General features: G+C 36.0%; 1 protein-coding gene across 2 annotated transcripts in view; it reads left to right on the plus strand.

Annotated features, from left to right (window-relative positions):
• Nucleotides 1–19,351, plus strand: part of GABRG2 (gamma-aminobutyric acid type A receptor subunit gamma2) — a 69,065-nt gene extending 49,714 nt beyond the window's left edge. Inside the window, exons 7-10 of one of the 2 annotated variants that reach the window (XM_040603841.1) lie at nt 11,547–11,699; nt 13,703–13,908; nt 15,810–15,833; nt 17,354–19,351. In XM_040603841.1, the coding sequence (XP_040459775.1) occupies nt 11,547–11,699; nt 13,703–13,908; nt 15,810–15,833; nt 17,354–17,629 (659 nt within the window). In that variant the 3' untranslated portion in view covers nt 17,630–19,351. The remainder of the gene's footprint in view (nt 1–11,546; nt 11,700–13,702; nt 13,909–15,809; nt 15,834–17,353) is intronic. The other variant, XM_040603842.1, reaches the window with a different exon arrangement.
• The last annotated feature ends 3,205 nt before the right edge of the window (nt 19,352–22,556 follow it).

The raw sequence follows: 22,556 nt of genomic DNA on the forward strand, positions 1-22,556 counted from the left end.
TCAAGTTTTACTGCAGCCCTGGGTTATGTAATACTGTCTCCTGACTCTGAAAATAACTGGAAACATCAAGATCAAAGATTAGATGGATGCACTGTACCCTCAAATTCCTGTTCTTTCAGAATGAAAGGCTTTCAGAGGAATTCCAGGATGACCTTTGCCATGCAAGACAATTTATAATGATGCAAAAGCAAAGTTGTGTTTTATGAACTGTGTTAGTTCTGTGCAGTCACGCTGTGCAGCAACCAGGACATGTACAAAGCTCATTAAACAGTACTAATTTCAAGGGAGTTTTCTAACATGTGCGTAAGACTGTTGTTTAGACCAAAGACATTAAATTATTTTCTTCTGTTGTGGTGTTCAGCAAATAGGCCAGTATCTAGTTTTCAACCACTTCTGAAATTTTATGGAACCTACAATAGAGTACATAGATGGCATGTGAGCCTCTTGTTCAGCCAGTATAGGGGCAGTTCTGCCTACAGACTCATCCACTGACCACAACCAGAGCCCTAACGTCTAATATCAGATTAGCTGAGATTACACCACGAAGGGAATTAGTCCACCTAAGATCTGACTCCCTTTGGAGTTGTCTCGCCTCTTTTGAACGACTACTGGCTTTTAACTGTGTTATTTCAGGTACTTAATGTTAGCAGGTTTTAACCTAGGCCTCAAAGTGCCACCTTTAACTTCATACCCATCTTTACATCTCACATTTGCTTTAAACGTGCATGTAACCCTTAGCTATAGGTGCATAATTTTTTTGAAGCAGACAGCTTTTCCTCAGGTATTCAGATAACAACCAGTCATCCAAAAGAGCCAAGGACACAGGGTACCTGACTCTGTCAGGCACAGCAAGATGTCTAACAGAACAGCACCCCAACTGGTTGTATTGCCTGGAAATTGTGGCTCTTTAGTTTTGCACATTACTTGAGATTTCTGTCATCTTCACATTTTCTCATCTTTGTTCCAATTTTCTGTGACAGTAAAGCAAACAAGATATTTCAAAATCTAACCACTCCTAATCGTTCAAAGATGAGACACTGAGCTTTCATCCTGGCTTGATGCTTCCTAAGCAGGAGGGGAGTGGGAAAAGGAGCAGAAGGTTCTATAATTTGCAGATTATTTACACACTGGAGCTTAATGGTTCACTAACAGCAGTTGCAACCTATTACCATCGTGTTGCTGCCACATCTGAACACTAACCCTGCACACTAAAAGTCCTCCTGTGTTTGCTAATGCCAATATAGTAGCTTAGCTGCTTTCAAAAACAAAGAAAAAATGTCAGTTGTTTGTAATTATGTCCCAAACTAGGAAAAAATCATATGCAAATCAGTAACATTCATTTCCCTTCAAAACCTAGTATTCACAGATGGAACCTTAGAAACAAACACACCTAAGTTACCTTCAAGCCCTCAGTGCATTTCCACATCCTGATATTTTTAAGCAACACAAACCTCTTAGGATGAATCTTGTCTCTCTGAATTCAAAGGGAAGTTGGGAAAAACAGTAATAGATTTTAATTACTGTCTAGTGTCATTACATTCTTTCCGCCTATAATTAGAAACTAATGAGAAGTGGAACACATTCTGTCAAATGAACTGAGAAAACAGCACTTGAAATGGAATGAGCGGCCAAGGACCAACAAAATCCAGAACTGTCGGGCAGAAAGTCATGTCATACATAAAGAAATTTCATTTGCTTGGATAGCTATAATGATTCATCTCATTTTGCAGGAGTTTCATCAGCTGGGGTTGTCATTTCACACAAACATAAACTAATTCCAATTCCCTTCTCCCTGCTCCCACAGGAAATCAAGGTGTTTGATGTCAGACACATTCACACACAGACATACACTTTACTCTTTTAAAAAAAAAAGAAAAAAAAAAAGGAGAAAATATCCTCCCATCCCCTGCCCTCTGTCCTGCTGTGCAATGTAGTTAGGATTCATCCTTTGGAATGTAAATTGAAAACCAGGCTTGCAGCTATCTGAATCCCACAGATAATCTTATATAAATGGACTACAGTGCAAGCTTTGTCAAAGTCTTAATATTGTTTTACCTCATTACATAATCAAGTTATAATCATGGCTTAGAAACGGATATTTATAATTGGGGTGAAATCACTTAGTACAGTTGCTGTGCTGTATCAGCAATGACCATGAATAGCCCCATTCTTTATGTAATGCCCGGACAGAGTGCCAACAGTCAAGTAGAGAGTGGCACCATTTCCAAGTGCTTCAAGTCTGTTGCAAGCAAATATCTACAATGCTATGGCAGATTTTCTTTCTTTCTTTGCCCTAAAGGCTAAACATTTGCTGTATTTGATGTCACATCATGACTTCCCTGTGACACAATAGTGGTATTTTGCTACTAAACCTCAGAAGGAAAGAGATTGTTGAGCATTTTTGAAAAAGAAGAGACATACTTATTTTTTGAAACTGTCTGCCCCTTACGCAGTCTAAAAGTGAGTCAAAGAAAGAACATAAAACTGTGAAGGACAGAAGCAATGAAAAGGGCATTTGGCAAAGAATGAGATAATAAGAAGGCCTCATGGTCAGATATCTAGATGACAGTGTACTTTCTGATTTGGTTTTTTCCCCAGACTTTTGATTTCTGGCTGTGGATACCAATCAATCTCATAAATTTAACATCTTATGATCAGCACTGGCATCAAAATTTTCTTCTGTCTTTATGAAAATTCACTCATGTGCGCAGTGATCAAATACTCCAGCCAAAATTATTTTCCTGTGATATATGTAAAAGCATATTGCACTGGAGGAGCTAATATCATCGCTTCATGTGATAAATGACCAATTTTAGAAGTACTGTTTCATGAGGGCTGAACTAGACAGACTTAAGAACTTTCTGATCTGCTGGAAAAAGAAAAATATACATTAAAAATATGTCACTTTAGGTTTTAGACAAGCTAATAATTTGAAGAGATTAAGTTTGAATCCTCATAGAAAATTGTGTGTTTAGAACAACTATTATGTTTTCCTCCTACCACCATAACAGTGCAAGACATCTCACTGAACCACATTTTCAGGCTGACTCAGTACACTCACCAAGACAGTAAATACCAGCAGATTTCCAAATATAGACCCTGTCAAGGCAAGAAAAGAGATGGGGACAAAAGCCAAATGAAAATGCATCAGGACAAATACACCAGTCTTAAGCTATTTACATGATTTTTTCATCCTAGATTAGAGCTGCACCATACAATGTAGTCCAGAGTCTGACTTGGGAGATAGAGGTCTGACTCCAGTCCCTCATTCTCCCCTTTTCCTGCCTTTCGTGGGGGGCAGTAATCTCCATGCAGCCATTGCTGAGCAGAGCATGTACCAGAGCTCTGGTATCATCACCTGTTTTGATGTGACAGAGAAAAGACTTTGTCCATATTTTATCGTTCTTTATTTTATTTTATTTTATTTCTCCACTTATAGTAGTTTTTGGGTAACACTGCTGCCCTCCAGTGTGCCAGAACTGGAAGAAGGGCATACAACGTGAAGGAAATTGGTTGTTTACAGCAATGCCCCACAAGTTTACCAACTAGTTATCATTTATTATTACAGAATATCTGAATAAAAATGGCACCAAGCCTAACTCCTTTTTAAAGAAGAAGGCTACATTTAGGAGAGGTTTGATCCTATTTGCTATTATTTTTATAGTTAGTGTTGGTTCAGTAGGTTGGCACTTTAAGAGCTAGAGAGAATTAGAAGTTCACCTGGACCAAGTGGGATTACGGTATTTAGCTCCAACCCAGAAACATAAGGCACTAAACTAATACACAGCAAGATGCAATAAGGCCAGCTCTAGAAAAACAATATAATTTTCACATATTCTGGAAATCTCAACACTGCAGACTTAGCCAACAAAACCTTTGGGTCTGGGATCATCACTTTTTACGTGTGGGTACATCATGAAACAAACTGGTCTGTGATTAAAGCCTTTCCGCTCTGTTAAACTATTTTAGTCTTTTTTTTTTTTTTTTTTTTTTCAAATTCATCATGAGTGTCTTTTTTTGAACAAATATGATTAATTCAGAGTGAAAGTTTACTTAGAGTACTGATAACAGTGAATTTACAAGAAAGGTCCTCCTTAAGGGAGGTATTTACAGAAATCATATGTTACTATTTTAATAGTGTTTCCATGTACCGTGACAAAACCAAAGAAAACACTTATTTTCCCACAAAACTACTGTTTACATATTAGTTCTTTTTAAAAAAAAAAACAAACCCAAACAACAGTCCTAGCTGTGATCTCTGCCTAACAGAAAATGAGACTGCTGGACATGTTAACAGTAAAAGAGAGAGAGAACAAGTATATATCTATTAGTTATTAATGAGGAAAAGAAGATAAATTCTGCTGCCACAGTTGTTGTTCATTAACAATTTACGCAGTTTTTACTCATTACTTATAGCACAAAGGTGATGTTACTTTGGTAATATTTCTGTCATACAAATCGGTTTGGTTCTTACAAGTGCCTCTCTATTAATGGAGCCATAGAAGTCAGTTATGCCATTTGAGTGTTTGCATAAACACTCCACGGGAAGAATGATTAGAAATTTTTAAGATTCACTTTTCCACTGGCAAACTTGCAATCATTTCTGATTTCTATTCTGAGGTGACAGTGCCCTCCTGTGGCACATTTTTTATTTATTTGCTTTTTTCCCCATATATACTCCATCCAGAAGGATGAACTGGATAGAGTTTCCCATGTATGAACAAGACATTTATTTATGTACTGCTTTATATGAGTTAAGTTTGAAAAAACGTTTAATTTCCATCTATAACATCATATGGTTCTCTAAGTAAATCTGTTACAAATACTTGCTTTTTTTTTTCTGTATGATTTCTGTGTAAAATTAGGAGAGAAAAACCCATTGGAAATCTGGACAGCTGGTGCATGTCTGGGTTGTATGAACCATGTGGCTGCTGTTGGCCACACCGACACTATCGTGCTAACAGGCAGTGACCTGCGTTAATCCTAGTTGTTGGTCATTTGATCAGTCCTTAAAGAACAAATGATGGCCTGAAATTCTGGGAGAGTTTGGCTTGTATGTTACTCTACTCCTGTCTTTTTTTTTTTTTCCTTGACAGTCGTACAGATCCATCTAGTAGAGGAAAACTTTAAATTTTAAAAAAGATATTAAATATTAATAAAGATATTTGCTAGCATTTTTCTGCCAACCATTAATTTGTCATCAATATTATCCTATGTAATTTATTTTCTCTACAGATTTTTTACATTTTAGGCATAAAAGTGCTACATTATAAATATTATCAGAATTACTAAAACACACATTGATTTTCAAACTACAAAACACTGGCAAAAATATTTAAGTTTACCAAAGAATCAAGGAAAATCCTGTTCAGAACCTGGGACAGAACACATCCAGTTCTTAGGGGAGAACAGTTCCGCAATGAAGCTCCCTGACATGGAGCCAGCATGAGGCGAGGAGCTCATGTGTTGTTCAGCACATACAGAAATTCTGGAGATTCTAGGTAGTGGACTGTATAATGGATCAAAGAAAGCTGGAGAAGAACAGAGCCATCTCTACTATCTGTCTATGCATCAGTGATGCATAGCTTTGTAAGAAAAAGAGATAGCACAGGGCTTGTCAGAATAAAGTCATCTTATAAAGTCTCAAAACCCCTGTTATCTCTATGGACACATGCCTATGTGCACATCGGTTGTTTTCCAAAACTTTTAACTTAGCCAAAAAGATTTTCACAGAAATGATAACATGTAAAAAGGCCATACAAATAACTTGACCAGGTGGCCAACATATAATTTTTGAAGCTTTTCTGCAGTTCTTCTAATAATTTAAATGTAACAGTGGTTTAAACAACAGAAAACAGAACCTTATAACAGCAAGTGTGAGACAATCTCAGCTATAAGTGTTGCTACCTGAACTATAATTAAGACACCAATTTCCTGTGATGTTAGAAAGCTGTTCTTTTCTCTAGCATTTGTACTAGCTTCCAAATCACTTCTGAGTACAAATTAGAGGCTTGTTTCCCCGGTAACTTACACTTTGCACAGTCACTTAGACATGCATAAAGAGAGTACTAATGGGTATAATTTCCCATTCACTTCGCACAGGTATAAATGATTCCACAACCAGGAAGCAATGAAGGATCACACCCACTGTGCTGATTAAATCAGTTAAATACAGTGTACATTCCCCCTGGCTATGCTTCCTGGCACGACTGATTCCTTCTATTGAACCTTTGGGACTTAGGCCAGGACGTACGCACAGATGGTTCCTCAGATCAAGAATTCACTTTCCCGACTGTCTAACAGAGTCAGAATCCTGGTGTTCAAATTACTGTATCACACAAATGTATGGTAGGACAAGCTTCCCAATTTCCAAAGTTCGCATAGACTGCTTTGAGTCTAGGTTAATTGGAATGACACAGGACTGTTAAAAATAAAACCTTTTGTAAGGGCTTAATAAGGTGACGATTACTGAATACCGATGGTATGCATCTCCTTTTCAAAATATCTCCTACTCCAGAAGACACTCCAGGCCCATGTACTTTCTCTGTGTGCAGCAGGGACTTCCCATTCAGAGTAGCATGAAGATGCTGTAGCTCAAGTCAGAACCCTGCTCTGTGCCTGGTGATCTTCCAAACATAATTGGCAGGAATATGCATTTAGTAGAAAACATGACATGAGTATTTATACGTGAGGATAAACATGAGCTGGATAGCATTTTCTTAAGGGACTGCATTGGGGGTTAAATATATGTCATGGAAGAAACTGGTTAACTGTTTATTTTATCTTCAGAGGAAGAAGACTATGTCTACCTATCTATATCTACAAATGTAGATGAATATAAAGGAATAAGAAAAATAAATATATTCCTACAGAGAAAGAGAGAAGAGGGCTAATACATTAAGGATGACTTATTAGGCTCTTCAATGTAATAAGATTATTTTTTCCAGGGAAATTCTGTATTTCTTTGAAAATTGAAAATTATCTAGGTATTATTTTCTAGACATATGTAATAGTTATATATATCTTAGAATGGGCGGCAGGACTGTAAGGTCTCTGGTGAAAGGCTAAGTAATCCCAAATCTTCTAATTAGGGTGCCAAATGTTAAGTACTTAAGTATGTTGTCTTACAAAGATACTGCCAGGTTATATTATCATTCATTTCTAGAAAAATCCAAAAGTATATTAGCCCTCCAAACATCAGTCTGGCAGTCTGAGAAGCTTTCTTGCTGCAGTAGACAATATTGGATAAACAAGAGCCAGCGCTCAGGGAAAGAGGATGAAGTAATAATGAAAAGATTATCAATTTGCCAAGTGAGGACTAATGAATGACACTGTGCTAAGGATCAAGTCTGGCTATTTTTTACTAGAAGAATGTCTTAGTTTGACAGCTTCATGCAGACATCACCACAGGAGTGAAAAATCACCTCAGGCACAGAGATAATATGAAAAAAACAGAGAGTATTTAAGCTGGTCCCAGCTGAAGAGCAGAGAAGTCCATGAATAGAGTCAGAAAAAAACCCAGATGTGGATAAAAACAGGGCTGAGGCAAAATTCATCATGAAAGGTGTGATTTAAGCAAAGTACTGTCAAGTCCATGTTCCACAGAGGACTTAATGCATTTTACATTTTGGACGTACGTGTTATGACAACTGATACTAGGTCCTAAATTGCACATCTTTGGTCTTGCATCAGTTTTTATGCTCAGATACTTTTCTTATTCAAAACCTCAGAAGGCCTGCTGTTACATCATTCCAACATCACTTACACAAATGGTAACAACAGCTTCTCTGGAACATTCCACCACTTAGTCCTGTTTTCCCTAATGCTTTATGTATAATTGTTCATATTACATCAAGGCTAGAAGATATAGTCATAGAATCATTTAGGTTGGAAAAGACCTTTAAGATCATCCATTGAGTCTAACCGTTAACCCAGCACTGTCAAGTCCACCGCTAAACCATGTCCCTAAGCACCACATGTACGCGTCTTTTAAATATCTCCAGGGACGGTGACTCAACCACTTCCCTGCAGCCTGTTTCAATGCTTGACAACCCTTTCAGTGGAGACATTTTTCCTAATATCCAATCTAAACCTCCCCTGGCTCAACCTGAGGCCATTTCCTCTTGTCCTATCACTTGTTACCCAGGAAGAGAGACTGACACCCACCTCAATGCATTACAGAATTATTTGCTTGCCTTGTCTTGGCATTTATTCTCACTCTTACCTTGCAAAAAAATCATCAGTACATCCCACTTCCTAAAATGCCAACCAAGCAAGGTAAGAAATAAAACACCTTTCTGGGGTATTAACATTATTCCTTCCTTCATTAAGATTCTCTGAAGTACTGGAATTTACTCCATGATGCAACAGTGTCTACAGCACCAGCAGGCTTTCAGATTAGAATGCAACATCTAATTTAAAAGAATTCATGCATCCTTGAATGATTCTTCAGATCAGTCAACTCCATGCTGCCTGGCAAGTCATAGTTGACACTGAATTTTTTACTTCCTCTGATTTAACTTCTCCCTTAATAGAAACCTTAAAGCCTATATAAAGTACATACGGTATCTTATTTCCTTAAGCTTTCAGTAAAATAAGGTCTGCTAGGACAATTCTGGGGACTTTTTCTATAAATATCAGGAGCTGATCCAGTGTTTTCTATTAATATCATTCTGGAGCATTTTCAATTTTTTTATACTTACATCCATTAGGAAAGGAAATCTTTGCATAAAGGAAGGTGAAATAATATTTGTGAGAGCTGAACAAAATCTAGAACAATTACATCACTTTTTAGAACATATTAGTAGAGATACGCTATTTCTAAACATAATTGGTTAAGCAGTCCAGTATAAAAAAAAAAAAAACCAAACAAAAACGGGGGGGGGGTGGAGCGGGGGGGGGGGGGGGGGGGGGGGGGGGGGGGGGGGGGGGGGGGGGGCATTGGGTGGAGAAAATAAAGCCGAAGGCATTGTGTTCGATTAGATATAAAACTCTTCCACTTCCACCTGGAGCGTCTCCAGTTTTTGTAGCAAATACTTTGTGACAGGACACTGCTGTTGCTCCATGGAAATAGATTGTCCTCTGAAGTGCATCTTTGAGATGATAGAGAATTCAAAATAATGTTTCATTGCTGCTGAATGGGCCAAGGCCTTTATAAGTTAGTCAATGTTTTAAAAGCTCTTATACATTACATTTTTAAAAAAAATATTTGAATTTTAAAATAGTGCATAAAATATTGTAAAAATATTATTGTAATAGCTTACTGTTTAAAAAACACTCTGTTAGAGGAAAAATCCACACGAGCCTCAATGGAGACCAGGTGATCACCACCAAGCTTTCTAGAAAAAACGTTATTAAAAAACATATGTGGAAATGGTCTATAAACTGGAAGGACTGAGGCTACTGTCTCTCTAGACACATGTATGCTTATTCATATGTTACCCAAACCACCATTTGGCTTGGTTTACATACACTGGTTTTGAACATGGACAATACATGAAGTCTTTGCAGTATGCCTTGGTCTAGGTCATCTAGATTTGTGTTTGTTTTCTCAGCACAGGTGCTGAGTTTTGGGTTTGCCTCTAATGCCTGTAAGAAAATGCTGGCTTCTGTACTAGGTTCTGATATTTTCTGTTCTTTTGAATAGAAGATCCTACAAGGCAAGACTGCTAGAACTATGAAGAGTTGGACAAAAAGACCTATCCAAGTACAGGACAAAAAATATGGAGAAAATAGATACCAAGGATCTGATATATCTGTTCAGCTACTCCAGAAGTGTCTATAGCAGTTGCAGGTTCAGAAAAAAGCAGCAATAAAAGAAAGAAAACATCCAGTTTTAATTTCAATTCTGAGCTAAACTTTTCTACATTTTACATTCTCAATTATGTTCAGGTTTATATTTCATCTCTTTGGTCTGGTAATTTTTTGCCCCTAACATTAAAGCAATACAATAACACTGAGCATGAAAACAGCCTTCTTCAAAATTTTTCCATGCAAGTAGTACAGCTACTGCTCCAAAGGAACCTCTACCATAGGATAACAGGAAAAAAGCCCCAATGCTATTAATAGCATATATGAAGGTGAATGAATAAAAAAGTGAATTCCCAAAATTGACAAAATATTCACTTGTCAGGAAGTTAATACATGATCCAGAGAAGAATGAGTCATACTGTAATTTTATGGCTTAGGTTTTAGTGTTTCTGATGAGTGGTGATTTTTTGGTTTGGGGTTTATTTGATATATAAAGGGCATACACACATAATGCAAACTTATATGTGAATTAAGAGGATAATCAGGCTATAGTTGTTAGAATTGGCTGCTCGTATTCAGCCATATCACCTTGTAAACCACCAATATATAATTTGGGTTTTAAGTTTCTGGTTTAATTATAACAATTAAATTAAAACCAGTTAATCTTTGTGATATGGATGTTCACATTGAAAAAAAAGTAATATAGCAAAGGAGCACCAGCTGAAAAATTATCTCTGAAGTTTCTTCTGTGACCAGGTTCAGAGGATTATTCTGGGGAAAATTAAAATTATGCCTGAAAACAGAGAACTCAATGTTAACTAAAGGTTGATCTAAGCAGAATACACATTAGCCACAGAGTCTCTTTAGTAACACTGGAAAGCTATCTCACTCTAAATTTGCAAATCCTGTTCTGTTTCAGTTTGAGACTCCTCTGGACTGCATTTCACTGAATTGCAATGAAGTCTTTTGAAGCCTGAGGTTCTGTAGTTCTTTGGCAATCAAGATTTCCCAGAAGTGCTGTAATCTGAAGTAAAGATGAGAACTAGGGTTGGGGTTTTTTTTTAGTTTAGAAAAATTACATCAAAAACTGAAGCTTTGCTGTATTCCTGAATCTAGATGGAATTTACTTAATAGTTTGAAAGCGGAAAAATCTGGAAAAAGAATCATGAAACTATAGAATGGGAATTATGTGTTATGCACACCAGAGTAACATATTTTGGGGCGCTTAGGAGATACGTCCTCTAAAAGGATTTGAAGCCACAATACAACAGAAGATCTGCAGGCAAATAAAAAATTAATTATTGACACAACCTAGCCCTGAAGAATAGTTAAGAACGTGAATAATTTAGAAAGTACATCTGAAAGCATGCATTATTTGAGAGCAGAGCTGAGAGCATGCTAACAGGGACAGCATGGTGACTGGAGGTTTGCTGGACCACCACCACGACTCGAGTGCTTAGTTGCTGTAAGAGGACTATACCAGGCGTTTGCAAGTAATAAGGAATGACTTGGGGAGAAAGAAGTCTGCTGTGCTATGCAAGGGAAGTTACCCTTGAAGTCTTAAAGTACAAGTTACCTAAGTGAACCTGCAAGACTGTTTACTTTGATAGTGTGTAAAATCCACCAGTTCTTCAGCTATACCAGTGTTAGGAGGAGTATTTGCCATCAGCGTATCTGGTGAATCAGTTTAATATATATATCTCAGACAGAGAATAGGAAAACCCTAGCTATTACAAAGAAATTCTATGTTGGGTTTTTAACATATTGTTCTATCTCAATATGCTTTTGTTTTACAGGGGACTATGTAGTCATGTCTGTTTACTTTAACCTGAGCAGGAGAATGGGTTATTTCACTATTCAGACCTACATTCCCTGCACACTTATTGTTGTGTTGTCCTGGGTCTCTTTTTGGATTAACAAGGATGCAGTTCCAGCCAGAACATCACTAGGTAAGTTTTTTCCTCCTGCTTTTATTCAAGCATTATGATGTGTAATTGACACCTCTGCAGATCACTAGTTTGTAAATGTAAAAGGAGAGAGAATTTCACAAGCTCTCCTTGTTTAAAAGGATGTAGTCATTTCCAAAGAATGTAACAGCCTCAACTATACTTGCATCTTTTCTTTTTACTGTCAGATCCTAGCTCTTAGTATGGTAGATTGCCTACAATAAAAACTTTTGCATATTTTTAATAAACGTCAAGATGATTCGGAACATTGCTGGATTAGAGGCAGGGACATTAGTTTTATTTGCTTTACTTCCATATCACGGTGACTAGCAATACTAAATAAATAAATACCAAGATGGAATCAATCATTCTAGTTGGCTGTGTGCCACAGGGGTAAAAAGGGGAGAATGTAGTACCCTGACATCTACTTTAGGGACCAACAATCAAATATAGCCTTCAGGCCACAAAATCAACCAAATTTGTTTGTATCAAAATCCTATACATGAAAATGTGACATACAATTAATCAAAGTTAGTAATTTTTATACATTTAGCAACTGTTCCACAAATAAACTGAGACACCAAATTAACCTTGCTTGTGCAAAGCAGCTGGAACTGTAAGAATTAGCAAAGTAGAAACATTCAATGAGAGAAAGTGATACACATATTCTGCTTCAGCATTAAATCCACACAAGTGAGAATTATTTTAGGTTTTCCTTCTGCATATTCATTTATTCACAGAACTACAGCACAGAGCACTGAAGTGCAAAATTAGGGACAGCATTTTCATTCCAGAACTCCCTTGAAAGAAACACAGGAATAGAGGACCAGTGGCTCCCATGACAGAAAGTTTTAAGCATTTCATTGCTTTTTTCATGCCCTCCTTAAAAAAAGGTTATAAAATCTGCTTTAAAAAAGTACAAAATTAATAAAGGCATTCAGCTGTTATTTTAAATTTTACTTAGGAGACAGAAAACAGACTGGCCCCTCTGTTGAGAATTAGTCTATTTGTACTACTGAGGAGATAAAATCGGTGGTATGAAATTTGCCATATAAACTGTGATAGATTTTAACTGTTCTGATGCATTTTCAATGTTCTTCACATCATAGTGCAGGGACTAATGTTCTGAAAGGAGAAGGGGCGGTGTGGCATGTCACAATACTACTCAGTTATAGGCTACAGGCACTTATGAAAGGCAGAAGAGAGAACTGCTCTGGCACACAGAGACATCTGACCTCACAGTGCTACACATGTAAGGAGCCCTGAGGTATTCTCCCTTCCAGTTTATATGCAAGAAATCACTTAACAAGCAGCAGACAATTTGTATGGGGCTAGCATCTCTTGCATACAACCAGAATGCATTTCTGCAAGAGAAAAGAAACAATTTTATTTATGTAGCACACATACAAATCTACATGTTTTGTCCTTAAGTTCCTGCTGGATTACATGCTTTATTCAAAATTTTCATTAATTTCTACCTTATAAAATGGCTGCAAAAGTTTCTTTTATGACTTTATGATACTGGTACCATTACTCTGCAACCAAAACCAAGCAAAAATCTTATCCCAACAGCACAAAAAGTTTGATATTGGTCTTGCGGTTACTTTAAAGAATGGAGTAAAGGGATTTTTATACTCCACCATGATTTTCTTACTCTGACACAAGTTCTTTCTAGCTCTGGTTAAAGGTTTGAGCACATAAACTCTGAAAAACAATTTCTCAATTAAAAATAAAGAAAGCCCCCCTAGAAGTAAACTACAAAACTAAAAACCTGAATTTCTTAGAATCATAATCCATCTAATCAAAGTATTTTGCAGAGCAGCACTTGCAGTCACCATGCAAAAATATTTCATACCACACATTAATCTTCAAAGCTGTCACTGAATCCACATTTCAGTTCTGGGATGTGCTGTTTAGTATCTTTTCTATATACTTGAACTCCACGAACACTTCAAAACGAGTTAGTTACTTAAGTAATAACATTTCTGTTGTTTTCTATCCACCAGGTATTACAACTGTCCTGACAATGACCACCCTAAGTACAATTGCTCGTAAATCTCTTCCCAAAGTCTCATATGTGACAGCAATGGATCTTTTTGTGTCAGTCTGCTTTATTTTTGTTTTCTCTGCCCTGGTGGAATATGGAACTTTGCACTACTTTGTCAGCAACAGAAAGCCAAGCAAGGATAAAGACAAAAAGAAGAAAAATCCAGTATGTATCTTTTTACCAGCAAGGTTTAAAATTCAGTTAGGTTTAAAATCTCAATTCTGAGAGAGCATTTAAATCCCTCTTTATGCTTGTACTTTATTTTCAGACTTTGCTGTTACATATATACTCTTCTTTTTTATTAATAAGAATGCAATCATTCACCTTGAGAATTAAAAGCTCCTATATGATAGTTGTCTGGTTGCCAGAGAAACCAATTTCTTAGAATAAGGATCCTTTTAACCACGTTCTACAAATCACAACTATTACCGAAAGCATTGTTTATATCATAGATAGACCTCTTGCTGTGACCTCTACTGAAGAACTATCAGTTTCTGTCTTATCTTTAGCCATATTCTCTGCCAGTAACTTCTGTCCATATTATTGACATGACTGTATTTCTTATTATCAGGACTACAGTTAAACTTTTATATTCAAACTATGGACTGTACTTCTTCTAATTTTCCCTCAAGCATCTGTTTCCTTTTCATCACTTCCTTATCTTCTTTTTCTTACATTTCTTACCTTCTTTATCTACTTCTCTCCCTTAGAAAGAGATTTGGCTAGCAGTTTACGATGTTACTTATGGGTGCATACTACAGATTAAAAAGGCATATATAATAGCAACAATAAAATATCCTGGAAATACCCTCAGTAGGCGTAGGGGAGATTTCCCAGATAGAGAAAAAGGTTGTTTCTTATTTTGTCCAGGACAGATTTCTCCTTGCCTTTTGCAACTTAGCTGAAAAGTCTGCTGTCTAGAAAACCTGAGATAAAATGAATTGGTATAAAATCCTAGAGGGAAAAGTAACCTAATTGTCTACAAAAAAACCCCAAATATGCCTGTGAAAAATGTGAAGAACAAGTTTTTTACATTAATAGAGAGTATTTTCAAATTAATTTCAGGCATCTAGGAAACAATGAATTCACTTGGATTTGCTCTGCTAAAATCTTCAAGGACTTTTGAAGATATCCTTTTTTTGGTTATAATACACAGTACTAAAAATATAAAAATAGTAATTGAAGAATCTTTTATTACACATTAATGCTATAATTTCAACTTTAAAAGCTGTTGAGAAGTTGAATCTAAAAAAAAAATAAAAAAATGTACTTTTTAGTGGATAAACAACCAGAAAATAAACAGCCAGAAAAACATCTGTAAGACTTAAGAGTATAGAGGAAGAATTCTCACCTAACTTTAGGTATGCTAAAGTTGGATTTGATCACAGGCCTCTCTCTTGGTGAAAATAAAGAGACATTTTAAGAGGATGATGTGTCCTGGCCTGTCTTAGGCCCAAATGAAAGGCTCTCTGTGTGAGTGTGTGTCTTTCACAGTCAATTAAAGTAACAAAGATTAACTACCTCAGATTTAGTTGTCTCACTTAATGATGTCCATATAAGAGCAGATTACTTGTTCTTTACGTTGCTTATATGTGAGCATTTGTAGACAAACAGAACTATAAATGATTGCCTGGATGCTAACCACAGGTCCAAAAAAATCTAAAAGCAGAGTTTTCAGGACATAGTTTGTAAGTAAAAACATTTTTTTCTAAAAATGTTTTTTATAATGAATGGTGTCTTTCAAAACAGTTTAACATAAAAGATTGGAATCCCTCGGGAATTTGAAAAGATCTGAATGGAGTTTGATATCTTATGCCTTTGGCCCAGATACAAGACAAAGTTACAAGGCAGTGACAAGTCAAAAATGTGTGTGTGGGGGGGGTATATTACAGATACTTGTTTAAATTGCTATTATCCCAACCTTTCTATAAATTTAGTTCTTTTTGACTTACTATGTTTTAAAAACATATTTTTAATTTACGTTATTTTTGTCTCTTTCTTCCTTTCTTTTCTTTCTTTAATTTAAAACAACCCTCTGATTCTCTTTTCTGTCTACAAAATGAAAGCTTCTTCGGATGTTTTCCTTCAAGGTATAATGTTTTTTGGAATGGAAATTCACTGCATGCAACTGCTGAATTTAACTATTAGAGCTTATATGAAAGTGGTGTTTTGTTGGCTTTTTTAAAAATGAAACATCTAAGCATTCTACTCAAGGTAACTTCTGAATTAAGTAGAATGGTTACATATTTCTAAACAATTTGTAGAGTTGATTCAGCAGCCCAAATACTGATTCACTATGGCTCTGAACTTAATTAATTTCAAGAGCGACTAACAATATTGGATCACGTGAATTAAGAGAGTTTAATGTTAAAACATTTCTGCTCCTCTCTTTCCCACTTTGCCATGGGATCCAATAGCATCAGCTGCACGAGAAACCTGCAATACACCCTTTTAGAACTCAACTCTGACCCCACCTTTTTTAACCTTTGTGATTTCACTCCAAATTATAAAACCAAATCTGTTCTGATGTTGACCTGAAAAAAATTCAGTGTCATCATCAGTTACTCAAATGCTGTTCCTTATGCAAAAAAGTCAGAGTTTTGAAAGGGTTTAACATGCATATATACATATATATATATATTTAAAGCTATCGGTGGACCAACACACTTTTAGTAAATTATCAAATATATCTAGCTATGTTCCATATCTAAACCTTATCTTCATTCAGAAATGCAGAGATTTTATAAAAACCCAAAACCAACCAACCAAAAAAAACCCAAACAAAAACCAACCACCCAGGGAAAAATAGAAACCACATAAAAGAAAAGCCAAGAAATTCATATACTTGTGGAATGGAATTGCTGTTATTTTACCCTAATAACTATCAGCAGGAAATTTCAACGCCTGTTACCCTAGTGTTCACCAAGTGCTCAAACGTGTTTTAAATGCTGAATTGCTCAATTCATTCCGAATATATATGTGTATATATATGTACTATATTTACTATATAAAATTTGGAACGTGTTGAACCTTCTAGTTGGTGAACATTAGTAGATGGTGAACTGCATATATTAAAACAATTGGAAAGTCTTATAGAGATTCTCCTAACCTTATTCAAAAGACTCTTTTTTTTGCCTTTTTTCCTGTATATATGCTCCTGTCTCAACACAAAGCAGCCCTACATTAAAATCCTGCATTTCCAATAGATTATTTCAGTTCCTTCCTTGTAATGTACAAAATATCTTCAGATATCAAGCAGCTATTTAAAATATAAACCACAAAAAAATTCAAAACACCATCAATTACATTCCTGAATGTTTCCTTTAACCTCTAATGTTTACCTAGTTTGGCTTAAAAGCTAATTGTCCACAGCTGTTAACTTTTTATTGATTTGTGCTGCTTTCCTGTAAAGTTGAAGTGTGTGACGCAACTGATTTTAATAAGCTCAAGGTAACGTTACAATTAGAACGCCTCAGCAATTTCCCATGTACCCCATGCAGAACCATCATTGACATGTTGACCATTAGTCTCTATCTTTCTGTTGGTCTGGTGATAATAACAGTGTCTCTCCCTCCTGCCATCTGTTTCTTTTTTTGCCAATCCACCTTAGGCACCTACAATTGACATCCGCCCTCGATCAGCTACTATTCAAATGAACAATGCTACACACCTCCAAGAAAGGGATGAAGAATATGGTTATGAGTGTCTTGATGGCAAGGACTGTGCCAGTTTTTTTTGCTGCTTTGAGGATTGTCGAACGGGAGCGTGGAGGCATGGAAGAATACATATCCGCATCGCCAAAATGGACTCCTATGCCCGCATCTTCTTCCCAACTGCCTTCTGTTTGTTTAACCTGGTGTATTGGGTATCATATCTTTACCTTTAAAAGCAGAAGGAAATCAGTGATATGAGCCTTACTCACTGAGTTTCTTAGAGAGATGGTTCCCTAAGTCCACTTGAAGTATTTACGACACGCTTTATAGTGGTCTGAATTCTTTAGTGCCATAACCTGGTAAATATCAATCATATCATTTGTCCAAAAATTGCCATCAGGTTATTGTGAATTAAATGTCCATTCAACATGCTGAAATAATTTGAAATAAAAATCATATAAAAAGGTAATATACAGCTATACCTGATGGAATAGAAACAGAGCAGACAGGGCAAGGGGAGCATGACAACATCACTAAATAGTTGATACTGCTATTTTAAACAGGAGTGGGAGAGGAGAATTCCCAGGTAAAGTGCTGTACAGTTTGTTAACATTGGCTATAATTACGCTATAGCTTTATTTTCTGTGGGCTTTTCTTTTTGGAAGAGTCATTTCTCACTTTGAATAGGTATTATTAAGCTAGGAAAGTTAACCTCTACTGCCACCAAGATAAAAATAGACCTTTTCCTTTGCCATCCCTTTAAGAGCACATGTACAATGCTGTAAATATTTCAATACCTTGTAGTACATAAAAGTCTAGTGCATGCATCTTTTGGGGGCCAAAATAAATGAAACAAAGGTACCATAAAATTTTGTCTTTTATTTTGTGTCTCTGGATGTGCTACTGTAATTGAAATGTGGACAATTTTATTTTTTTTCCTTGAAAAATTACCCCTTTCCCTCATGCATGGAAGATCCAAGCAGACAGCACTTTCATGTAAGACATTAGAGAAGCCTTAAGGATTCAAATAAATAACATGTAGAAAAATATGTATGGCCAATATAATAGCTCATAAAGTATACTGTATGTGTCTGCTGCAGTTGTAGCCTTCATTTTCCCTTGATAATGTTGCTATATTTCAATTGAATTTCCAGTAATTATACATGGCAAGATTAGCTTCCGAATTTAATCCATGTGCTTCTATTGTTCTTTTCCCATGTTAAGCTCTACTTTTTTCCTTACACAAGTGTTTGTGGGTTTGGTTTGTTGTTGGGTTTTTTTAATTCTTTAATCCAGTCCAGGAAATAGCTTATTCTAGACATTATTTTTACATAAGAGCTTCGAGTTAATTTTGAAACATTAGATTTTGTATTAAATATACACATACACTTCTCTGCCCATTCATGTCCTTGATCAGCAATAGTGTTGTCAGTGCTGCTTTTCACTCGGTGAGTACCTTTACAAAAATAAACCTTTACCATGGCTAGCACACAGGTTATACATAGCCTTGAAAATAAAAGGGAGAAAAGGGTGTCTTGGCTACTGAATCACATGTATGCAGTTTATATGTACTTAAATCCTTCAACCCACCTGGGTGAATCTTGAAACCATTTATCCACTGGTTTTCAGAACCTGTATGATGCTCAATTATGCAACCTTAAGCACATGTAAATATGACTGACTTTTTTTTTTAATTGTCAAAGATGTAAAATGTCACCTCCAGGAAAGTGGGCTTGCAGATTGAAAAGGGAGATATATAACTTATCATTAATGAATTATTAATAGTTAAAATGGAGGAAAAGGAAAGTTTTCCAACGTTTGTATAGTTTTGGAAATAAAAATGTATAAAAAAGGAATAACTTGATCATCAATTGCTCCTTGTCCAATGTATTTGAAAACATTTTAATAAAGGAATTGCACACACCTGTGGACTTTTTCAATAAAACTGCTGCACTTAATTCCATTTTTCTTGTGATTAGTTTGTTAAAAGCATACTTGAAGGACTAGATTGCTTGACTAGTTTGATTCATCAGCTCCATTAATATAAGTAATTATAATTCTCATAACCCTCTGCACTGTCTCATTTTACATTCAAATGGCTCATCCACATAACTTTCAAGGATGGAGACTAATTCTTTAAAACAATTCTGAATATTATCTTATTCTTAAAAATAAAAATAATTTTAAAAATAAATCGCTGAATTAAAAGTGTATTAATGAAGAGAGAGAACTTTTATCTACCTAAAGAGTCTCTGCTCCCTGAATAAGTGTCAACCATCCTTCATACAGAAATGTGTTTCATCTGGTGCCAGACAGATTGTTAATTTGTAAATTTATTTATTTATTTTCAGTGGTCAGTGATTTAACAGCTTTCTATTAGTTCCTTGCAGTTTATAGGAGTTGCTGATGTTGTACTTTTAAGGTTTCAAATTTTACCTGGATCTTTTCCCTGCTACCAGATAGGTTTTATACTGTTCATTATGAATCTCAGCCCAAACTAGCTCTTTAATTCCCCCAGAATTTCAGATAGCATAGATTTTTTTTTTGGTCAACATCTGTGAAATTAAGGATTTGGTGACACCAAGTATTTTACCCTAGTTCAGCCATCAGATTACATGTGCCTATAGAAAGCCTACGATACCGAAGAATCAGATGCAATAATGAGAAATAGTCAGATCCCTCATTTGTGCAAGGTAGCCTTCTCCTTCCAGAAAAGGAGGAGTTTACTTAAAGACAGATATACCCCCATCTCAATAATGCAAACCACACAAAATGGTAGGGCATGCCACACCAGCAGTTAAGGAGTTGAGTGAACTTTCCTCATTACGTATCACTATACAAAGTAAACAAAATAAGCCCTTAATCAGTCATTACCCAACACCTCCACTCCTGCCACAGTTATTTAGGTGACTCGTCGTTTCCTCCTGGGGAAAATGGATGAGATTCAAAAGGACAGTTCATGGAGAAACATGTCATTCCCAGTGAGAAAATGACACCAAAGCACAATCTAGTACTAACTAAACAAAAATTGTAGTGGTCCTCTGAATAGAGATTCTATTAGCTGTTCAGCACAGAATCAAAAGGTGACCTTTGTACTGTAAAGACAGGCTGCCACCACAGCAAACAAAATAGTAGCTTAATACCATTTGGGTATGATGAAGGTTATTATTCAGAAGAAAACTCAGAAATCTATCTATACAGACACAGTCCCACAAACATATTATATAAAATATTACATTAATATATATATTCTACATATTAAATCTCCCAGTTGCATTCTAGGGAAGAAGCTCATTCCTGATACAACAAACTTACTAAAACGTCTTCAAGCTCATAACACTGCAGATAGCTATTACTGCTCTGGGATATGTTCAGATGGTCATTCAGAGTTTTCTCAAGTATACACTAGTGGCACAATTATTTACTTGCTATTTATATTCCAAGATGCCCTGACTGAGACAAGGCACTGTTGTCCCAGCGATTATGTCATATGTACATATCAAAAGAGAACACCCTCAAAGCATTTATAAATCTTCAGATATTTATAACATTTACAATCTCCGGTTTGTAAATAAATAGCTGGTATTCCAAGACACATTGTGGCTCAGTAATAGTTCTCCTGTTTTTAATGTTGGGCAACTGCAAAAGGCTTTATTTTAACTAGCCAGTATTGAATAATTTTAGCCTCTGTACAATACAAAGTGCTAAAGCTCCTACAATTGCAGTTTCCAGCAAATATTCACACACTCAAAAATAAAAAAATAGTGGGGCCAGGAGGGAGCAAGTGGTCTTTTTTTTTTAATCCAATCATGTCTACCTAGTTTTCATACAATTATATAAATCTATCTAACATGAATGGACTAGTCAAATATGCTAAAGTGTACCAGTTGCAATGCCACAGCTACAGCAGCAAATTTTGGCATATATTACAGGTCCAAATATTTAGACCTCCTTCCTCCTGTCCTGCCAAAGCCCTTCAGTGTGAAAATACAGGTAGAAGGAGGAAAAAGAATACTTGCAAAATAATGTGAGACCTGGAATAAGAAAGCTTTGTTAACTGCAGAAATTTTAGTAGGTGGCATTACTTTACATGGAAGCAAAAAAAGAATTGGGAAAAAACAGTTTGAGATTATCTGCTTGACCACAAAATCTGGGCTTTGTAGGACCATGGTACAGATGAGCTGTAAATTGGGATTTAAAAGAGGTTAAGAAAGGATTTTTTCAGGTTTGCTGAAGTGTTTCTCATGCTACAGAGGAAAGACAGGATTAAGCAAGAAAGTCCTTGTGGGAGAAGCTGATAGATGAGGAATGTAACTAAGGCATGACAACGACATAGGTTGAAGTCAATATTGACCTGATCTGCTCTATCCACCCTGCAGCTGAGAACTGAACTAGGGAAGCAAACAAAAGAATTTGCTGAATTATGTAAGAATTATGTACATTAATGGACTAAAGAGGCAGCCTAAAGCAATGAGCTAAGAAGAGAAATTCAGAGGTAACATGATCCATAGAAAATATAAGTCTCAAGGCCAGAATAATGAAGGTTGCAGTTCTCTGAACTGCATAAAGCATGTTTAGGGTTCATCATCATTTACATGGATGAAGAACCAGATTTTGATGATGCTGTGGCAGAAAATTAATGTTATTTGGAAATTAATAGCTAGGTCCCAGATAAGGACTTAGTGAAAAACAAAGCCAGTTCACATAGGCTTTTGCAGATGGAAAAATAAAGCCTATTACTTTAAACTAAGGGATCCAAGGCAGAATCCAATAGTAAGTATGAACACAGAAAGAAAAGTGAAAATATAAAAGAGCCATCTAAATGAAACTTAATTACAGCCCAGGGGAAAGAGTGATGTTTTAAAAAGCAAGTGTTGTCTTTCAAGCAAAATTTCAGTTGCTTTGCAAAGAGAATTTAATTAAATCTTATGAAAAGCTTCACAGGTAAATCAGTTTATTATACCTCTGGGAAACCTATTGTTCCATTTATAAAAACTGAAAGCCAATGCACTTTCCCTCCTTATTTAGAGGCATCCTATAGATGAAAAGATCTAGAGTTCCTACTTACGCATTACTGTGTTTTTCTTTTTAATGTCAAGATTTACTATGAAAAACATATCCCTTGAATATGTAAAAGAAAGTTCATGACCTTTAAAAGAT

The sequence above is a fragment of the Falco naumanni genome, chromosome 8 (genome assembly GCF_017639655.2).
Source record: "Falco naumanni isolate bFalNau1 chromosome 8, bFalNau1.pat, whole genome shotgun sequence".
NCBI lineage: Eukaryota > Metazoa > Chordata > Aves > Falconiformes > Falconidae > Falco > Falco naumanni.